Raw genomic sequence first — 9,376 nt, 5'->3', positions numbered from 1 at the left:
AATTTTTCGTGTTGTACACAGTATAACGAGATCTAACACACTTTTTCGTGTTTTAAACAGTATTATTGAGATCTAACTGACAATTTTGCGTGTTTTACACAGTGGAATGAGATCTAACAGACATTTTTTGTGTATTAAACAGTAACATTGAGATCTAACAGACAAGTTTAAGTGTTTTATACAGTAATATTGAGTTCTAACAGAGAAATTTTTGTGTTTTACACAGTTATAATGACATCTAACAGACAATTTTTCGTGTTTTACCCAGTATTAGTAAGATCTAACAGACAATTTTTCGTATTTTACACCATAAAAATGAGATCTAACAGACAATTTTCGTGGTTTACACAGTATTGATGAGTTCTAACAATTTTTCGTGTTTTACACAGTAAATATGACATCTAACAGACTATTTTTCTTGTTTTAAACAGTAATAATGAGATCTAACAGACAATTTTTTCTGTCTCACACAGTATTTTTTAGATCTAACATACATTTTTTCGTGTTTTACACGGTAAAAATGAGATGCAACAGACAATTTTTGTTGTTTAGACAGAATAATGAGATCTAACAGACACTTTTCGTGTTTTGAACAGTTTTATTGAGATCTAACAGACAATTTTGCGTGTTTTACACACTAAAAATGAGACGTAACAAACAATTTTTTGTGTTTTACACAGTAATGATGACATCTAACAGACAACTTTTCGTATTTTCACAGTACCAATGAGATCTAACAGACAATTTTTCGTGTTTTAAACACTAATAATAAGATCTAACACACAATTTTTTGTTTTTTACACAGTAATAATGAGATCTTACAGACAACTTTTCGTGTTTCACACAGTATTTTTTAAATCTAACATACAATTTTTGGTGTTTTACACAGTAAAATTGAGATGTAACACAGAATTTTTCGTGTTTGAGACAGAATAATGAGATCTAACAGACAATTTTGCGTGCTTTACACGCTAAAAATGAGGCGTAACAAACAATTTTTGTGTTTTACACAGTAATATTGGCCTCTAACAGACAATTTTTTGTGTTTAACACAGTAATAATGAGATCTAACAGACAATTTTTCCTGTTTTACACAGTAATAATGAGATCTAACAGACATTTTTCTGCGTTTTACACAGTTTTGATGAGATCAAACAGTTTTTCGTGTTTTACACAGTAATTATGAGGTCTAACAGACAATTTTTTAATTTAAACAGTATTATAAGATCTAACAGACAATTTTTTGTGTTTTTGAGATCTAACAGACAATTTTTGTGTTTTAAACAGTAATATGAGATCGTACAGACAGTTTTTTGTGTTTAAAACAGTAATAATGAGATCTAACATACATTTTTTGTGTTTTACACAGTATCATCGAGATCTAACAGACAACTTTTCGTGTTTTATACAATATCGTAAGATCTAACAGACAATTTTTTGTGTTTTATACAGTAATAAAGAGATATAACAGACAATTTTTTGTGTTTTACACAGTAATAATGACATCTAACAGACAATTTTTCCTGTTTTACACAGTACTAATGAGATCTAACAAACAATTTTCAAAATTGACACAGTATTATTGAGATCTAACAATTTTTCGTGTTTTACAAAGTACTTATGAGATCTAACAGACAATTTTTAGTGTTTTACACAGTAATAGTGAGATATAACAGACATTTTTTCGTGTTTCACACAGTAATAACGAGATCTAACAAACAATTTTTCTTGTTTTACACAGTATTATTAAGATTTAGCAGAATTTTTTCTGTTTTACACAGTAATAATGACAACTAACAGACAATTTTTGTGTTTGAAACAGTAATATAAGATCTAACAGAGAATGTTTTGTGTTTAGCACAGTATTTTTGAGATCTAACAGACAATGTTTTGTGTTTTACACAGTATACCGATATGTAACAGACACTTTTTGTGTTTTAAACAATAATATTGAGATCTAACAGACAGTTTTGCGTAATTTACACAGTAATATAGAGATCTAACAGTCAATTTTTTGTGTTTTACTCAGTAATATTGAGATCTATCAGAAAATTTTTGTGTTTTACACAGTATTATCGAGATGTAACAGACAATTTTTCGTGTTTTACACAGTAATTATGAGATCTAACAGACAATTTTTTGTGTATTAAACAGTAATAATAGGATCTAAGAGAAAATTTTTCGTGTTCACACACTATTTTTTAAATCTAACAGACATTTTTTTTGTGTTTTACACAGTATTATTGAGATCTAACAGACAATTTTTTGTGTTTTACACGGTAATAATGAGGTCTAACAGACACTTTTTAAGTTTTAAACAGAAGTATTGAGATTTAACAGACAATTTTGCGTGTTTTACAGAGTAATAATGAGATCTAACAGACAATCTTTGTGTTTTACACAGTAACAATGACCTATACCAGACAATTGTTTGTGTTTTACACAGTAATATTGAGATCTAACAGACAATTTTTTGTGTTTTACACAGTAATAATAAGATATATTAGACAAGTTTTTATGTTTTATACAGTAAAAATTAGATATAACAGACAATTTCCGGTGTTTTACACAGTAATATTGAGATCTAACAGACACCTTTTTGTGTTTTACACAGTATTACTGAGATTTAACATACAATTTTTTGTGTTTTATAAAGTAATATAAGGACATAACAGACAATTTTTCGTGTTTTACGCAGTAATAATGAGATCTAACAGACAATATTACGTGTTTTACACAGTACTTTTGAGATCTAACAGACAATTTTTTGGTGTTTTACACAGTAATATTGAGATGTAACAGACAATTTTTCGTGTTGTACACAGTATAACGAGATCTAACACACTTTTTCGTGTTTTAAACAGTATTATTAAGATCTAACAGACAATTTTGCGTGTTTTACACAGTGGAATGAGATCTAACAGACAAATTTTGTTGGTTTTACACAGTAATAGTTTCATCTAACACAATTTTTTGTGTTTTACTCAGTATTATTGAGATTTAACAGACAATTTTTGTTGTGTACACATTATTATGAGATTGAACGTAGAATTTTTCGTGTTTTACACAGTAATATTGAGATCTAACAGACAATTTTTCGTGTTTTACAGAGTATATGAGATCTAACAATTTTTCGTGTTTCACACAGTAACTATGAGACCTAACATACAAGTTTTGTGTTTTAAACAGTAATATGAGATCAAACGGAAAAATTTGCGTGTTTGCACAGTATTATTGAGATCTGACAGAAATTTTTTGCGTTTTACACAGTAGTATTGAGATCTAACAGACAATTTTTTGTGTTTTACACAGTATTATTGAGATCTAACAGACAATTTCTCGTGTTTTACACAGTGATAATGAAATGAAAGAGACCATTTTTCATGTTGTGCACAGTATAACAAGATCTAACACACAATTTTTTGTGTTTTACACACTATTAATGAGATCTAACAGACATTTTTTTCTGTTTTACACAGTACCAATGAGATCTAACAATTTTTCGTGTTTTCCAAAGTAATTATGAGATCTAAGAGACAATTATTCGTGTTTTACACAGTAATAGTGAGATATAACAGACAATTTTTTGTGTTTTACATAGTAATAATTAGATCTAACAGACAATTTTTTGTGTTTTACACAGTATTTTTAAGATTTAACAGAATTGTTTTCTGTTTTACACAGTAATAATGAGAACTAACAGACAATTTTTTTGTTTTAAACAGTAATAATGAGATCTAACAGAAAATTTTTTGTGTTTAACACAGTATTTTTGAGATCTAACAGACAATTTTTTGTGTTTTACGCAGTATAACGAGATCTAACAGACACTTTTTGTGTTTTAAACAATATTATCGAGATGTAACAGAAAATTTTTCGTGTTTTACACAGTAATAATGAGATCGAACAGACAATTTTTGTGTTTTACACAGTAATTATGAGATCAAACAGACAATTTTTTGTGTTTTAAACAGTAATAATAGGATCTAACAGAAAATTTTTCGTGTTCACACAGTATTTTTTAGATCTAACAGACAATTTTTCGTGTTTCGCACAGTAATAATGAGATTTAACAGACATTTTTTGTGTAATAAACAGTAATATTGAGATCTAACAGACAATTTTGCGTGTTTTATACAGTAATAATGAGTTCTAACAGAGAAATTTTTGTGTTTTACACAGTAATAATGACATCTAACAGACAATTTTTTGTATTTTACACAGTATTAGTAAGATCTAACAGACAATTTTCGTGGTTTACACAGTATTGATGAGTTCTAACAATTTTTCGTGTTTTACACAGTAATTATGAAGTCTAACAGATAATTTTTGTGTTTTAAACAGTATTATAAGATCTAACAGACAACTTTTTGTGTTTTTGAGATCCAACAGACAATTTTGCGTGTTTTAAACAGTAATATTAAGATCTAACAGACAATTTTTGTGTTTTACACAGTAATAATGACATCTAACAGACAACTTTCCGTATTTTCACAGTACCATTTAGATCTTACAGACAATTTTTCGTGTTTTACACAGTAATAATGAGATCTAACAGACAATTTTTTGTGTTTTACACAGTATATTGAGATCTAACAGACATCTTTTCCTGTTTTACACAGTAATAATGAGATCTAACAGACAAATTTCCGTGTTCTACACAGTATTGATGAGATCTGACATTTTTTGTTTTACACAGTAATTATGAGATCTCACAGACAATTTTTGTGTTTTAAACAGTAATATGAGATCGTACAGACATTTTTTTGTGTTTAAAACAGTAATACTGAGATCTAACATATATTTTTTTGATTTACACAGTATTATCGAGATCTAACAGACAACTTTTCGTGTTTTACACAATATCGTAAGATCCAACAGACAATTGTTCGTGTTTTATACAGTAATAAAGAGATATAACAGACAATTTTTTGTGTTTTACACAGTATTATTGAGATCTAACAGACAATTTTTCCTGTTTTACACAGTACTACTGAGATTACAGACAATTTTTCAAAATTGACACAGTATTGATGAGATCGAACAATTTTTCGTGATTTACAAAGTAATTATCAGAATCAGAAATCAGAAAATTTTTTTATTAATAAAATTCGGTACAAGTGACAGGAATTTAGTATACAGAAGGAGGTCCCATAGTCAAGTGACTGTATCGGGACCTCCTGTACAAATGCAATGAGTTATTAAACACATTAAGCAACAGGAGCGTAAGTATAAATCAAAGCGTACAACTGAACGCATAAAAAATAGAGAAAAAAAAAAAATAAAGGTGTGAAGTACAAAAAAAAAAAAACAGTTTAACAATAGAACAGTTTAACAATCAATATACAAAACTAAATAATAAAAGGAAATAAAAAAAACAAATAAAAAGAAATACAAAAAACAGACCAAACAAAAAGCATACGTCAAATAAAACAAGCAGTAAGTCTTATGGTTAGTCCGCATGAAGCAAATACAATTTATACTGTTTCTTAAATTGATGAAATGAACTGATAGTTTTTATGTTAAGTGGAAGAGTATTCCACAATGAGATAGAAGTGAATTTAACAGTTTGTTTGCCATAATTAGTACGTATACTGGGTAGAAGGAAGTTGTTGTTTAGTGCAAAACGGGTATTACTATAAATAACAAGATCAGAAGACGGGAAAATGGTAGGGGGAAGTTGATTATTAAGAAGTCTGTAGAAAAAATGCCAAGGTTGAATTTAGTAAGTTCAGTGAGAGTAAGGATGTTATTTTCATGTAGTAAAGATTTAGCATTAGAAAAACGTGGGCTGGATGTAATTAGTCGAATAGCATGATTTTGGACGATTTGAAGAGACGAAATGTGAGTATTGTAAGTATTGCCCCAACATGTTATACCGTAGGTAAAATGAGAATGTACGAAAGAGTGATAGAGGGATAGTAATGTGCTGCGTGAGAAGTACGGGCGCGTTTTGACCAAGACTCTTATACCATATGCTAATTTTTTTTTTATGTGAGCAATATGTCTCTGATATTTTAAATTGCAATCTAGAAGGATGCCAAGGAAGGAAGAAAATGAGCAAGGAGAGATAGAGTGGGGGCCAAAAGTAATATTAGGTGCTGATGTTACATTCCGCTGGTGTGAGGTGAAAACAACAAACTTGGTTTTAGAAGCATTAATAGACAACATATTAGTATTACACCATTTGAAAATACTTTCTAAGTCAGCATTCAAAATGGTTACAAGAGATGAGATGTCTTTATGAGAGGTGAATATGGTGGTATCGTCGGCGTACAAAATGCATTGTGATGAAGACAGACACTTGGGCAAATCATTAATATAAATCAAAAACAGAAGTGGCCCCAAAATGGAGCCTTGGGGCACACCAATGTTAGTGGTTCGCTGTCGGGAATAGACGTTGGAAATAGAAACAACTTGAACTCTGTTGTGTAAGTAGCTTTTTAGTAATGAAAGAGCAGGGCCGCAAATGCCAATGGACTCCAGTTTAGTGAACAGAATATTATGATTTATGCTGTCAAATGCTTTTGTTAGATCGATGAATATTGAGGCAACTAGGCATCCTTCGTCTATTAATTTTTTTATCTGATCAGTAAGATGGATAAGCGCCATCTCTGTTGAGTAGCCATGGCGAAAACCAAACTGAGAGGAAGAGATAATGCTAAACTTGGAAAGATATTTAGTTAGTCGTGTCTCAATGAGTTTCTCAACCACTTTTCCAAGGAATGGTAAAATACAAATAGGACGGTAGTTGTTTAGTAATGATTTATCCCCCTTTTTAAAAACAGGGATAACTTTGCCACGCTTCAATTCATAAGGGAATACACCATTCTTGAACATCAAATTAACAATAAATGAAAGAATGTCTGATATTATATGCACAATAGATTTTATGTTAGCAGGATGGATCTCATCTATGCCAGCACTAGTCATTTTTAAATTACGAATAACATCAGTTATTTCATCCGGTATTGTAGGAAATAAAAAGAATGAGTGGGGTAAGCGAGAAGTATTAATGCTTTCTGTAGGAGAATTGGTATTATCAGGGAAGAAGAAGTTGCTAAAAGCCTCAGCTACTTCTGAAGGGGAATCATATTCTACTCCATCAATTATAATTCGACGTACCTCGTCTTGTCTCGAGTTCCTGTTTAAAAAAGAGTTCACAATCTCCCATTTCTTTTTAGTGCTAGAAGCATGTTGGATTCTTTCTTCAAAATAAAGTCTTTTGGCAGTTTTAAGTTTGTAGTTAAGAGCATTGCAGAAGATTTTATATCGGGCACTTAAGTTCTTATTAAAAGGTTGTTTTTTAGTTTTTCTATACAAGTTATCTCGTTTGCGCATTTCTGTTAATAGCTGTTGCGAAAGCCATGGATTATGAGAGAAAGCGATAATTTTTTTACATTTTGTTTTGAAAGTGAATTTCATTAAATGCGTTGAAATCAGTGAAAGAAATTTAGAAAAAGCTTTCTGTGGGTTGATTATTGACTTAATTACAGTCCAGTTAGTGTTAGCAACAGCCGTTTTAAAACTTTCTTTGTCCAGCACATATCTTGTGTGAGAAAAGGAATGCGGTCGAGCATTAGTATTGAAGCGTAGGATGATGGGGTAATGATCACTGATGTCAATGTGTAAAACTTTTGCCTCTGGTGGGTCTAGTAAATTAGAGAGAGCATGATCGATGAGTGTACATGAGCCTGAAAAATCTTCACGCGTGGGAGCGTCAATCAGGCAATCATATCCGTAACCATGAAGCAGACTAGTATAGTTGATACAGATGGGTGATCCTTCATCTAGTAAGTTAATGTTGAAATCACCCATTATGACAACATTTTTATTTTCTATTGAAATTTTATGCAAAATATGGTCGAGATTAGTACAGAAATCACTAATTGGTGATGAAGGAGAACGGTAAACACAACCAAATATGAGGTTCTTATTGTCACCAGTCAAAAAGCAGTTATCTATTTCAACCCAAACAGACTCACAGTTATCAACGGTTAAGAATAGGTCATGTCTTCTTCGATAAGCTATTCCAGAAGAAACAAATATGGCAGCACCACCGTAATTACTGGTTATTCTGTTGCAGTATTCAGAATTAAAGTTATGAAAGCAATATAGATTTTTGTCATCGTCAGACAACCAAGTTTCAGTGATGGCAATCATTGAAAATGAACAAGAAAGTGAAGTGAGGAAACCGTCAATGATGTCAAACCGTTTATGAAGACTTCTTGCATTAAAGTGAATAATGGAATGAAATCCATTCAGAAAAGAGTGCAATTGATCTGGTTTTAGTACGGAAGCCATGATTGTACTATCCAAAGTATGAACAAACAGCTTTATACTATTTTGTTTAGGTCAGATTCGTCCCGAATACGTAGAACTTTACTAGTAGTTGTTTTCCTGGCCTTAATTTGGCAGTTGTCAGTCCACAGGAACAACCATTTTTTTTCTTTTTTCAATGAAAGAGCTTTGGAGAAGAGAGTCTTGTTACAGGCAGTGAGATGCTCATTTACAAATACGGGAAATTTGGACTGACTAGACAACCCTATATCACTAAGACAGAGCCTGGCTTTACGCGCTTTGCTAACAAAATCGGCCTTCTTGGTTCTAGAACAAAATCGAGCAATGATGTTTTTCTTGTCAATAGATCGGGTAGGCACGCGATGAACAATATCGAGATCATAGGGCAAAATGGGACAACCAATTTTGTCCCCCACTGTTTTCAGGATTTCAACACAGTCTTCTCCTTGGGTACATGGAATGCCCTTGATCTCGACATTGCTGAGACGAGAGTACTGCTCAAGCTCCTCGACCCTGCGGGTCAATGATTGGTTCTGGGATCGGAGTTGCGTATTTTCATCGGACAACGCAGAATTTTTGCACCGCATATCCTCAAGAAGTCCATTCAAATGCTCAACACTGGAACTCAGCGAGTCAACTTCTCTCTTAAGTTCAACAACATCGATCCCAGATTCCTTCATTCTCAGCAGGATCTTACCAAAGATGAGCTCACTTGTACCTTTAGCTATATTGTTAAGCTTGTCTTCCAACGCCTCAACTTGTTTTGACAGTTCTGCATTCGTCGGCATGGTACAAGTAAGAAACACACTCAGGAAAAAAAAAAAAAAAAAAAAAAAAAAAAAAAAACGAGAAGAAAAGATACACTTGATGGCAGCAGCAGCAGCAGCAGTGAAAAATTAACAAGAGAAAAAAATTGACGTCGGAATACCTGCGTAAAACAGAGGATTCAGGTTTAGATGACGCTCATGCGATGCCGCTGCTGCCAGTGAAGAGTGGGCGTCAATGCCGGCTTGTTTATAGGGTGTCGCCGCGATAGCAGCGATCTCCAGCGGTGGACTTGCCTATATCAGCGACG

The 9,376-nt window shown here is 32.1% G+C and overlaps 1 protein-coding gene across 1 annotated transcript; it reads right to left on the bottom strand.

Moving 5' to 3' along the window:
- Window positions 1-8,336: 8,336 nt before the first annotated feature.
- Window positions 8,337-9,089, bottom strand: LOC142775469 (uncharacterized). The gene has a single exon (XM_075876868.1). It carries the CDS (start codon window positions 9,087-9,089, stop codon window positions 8,337-8,339), a length of 753 nt encoding a protein of 250 aa, XP_075732983.1.
- Between the last annotated feature and the right edge of the window lie 287 nt (window positions 9,090-9,376).

Source organism: Rhipicephalus microplus, chromosome X (assembly GCF_043290135.1).
Source record: "Rhipicephalus microplus isolate Deutch F79 chromosome X, USDA_Rmic, whole genome shotgun sequence".
NCBI classification, from domain to species: Eukaryota; Metazoa; Arthropoda; class Arachnida; order Ixodida; family Ixodidae; genus Rhipicephalus; species Rhipicephalus microplus.
Note: the sequence above shows the minus strand (reverse complement) of the source record. Positions and strands in the feature narration are given on the sequence as shown.

Excerpts from the sequence above, each read along its gene's own strand:
- LOC142775469 (XM_075876868.1), bottom strand. The coding sequence starts at position 9,089 with ATGCCGACGAATGCAGAACTGTCAAAACAAGTTGAGGCGTTGGAAGAC.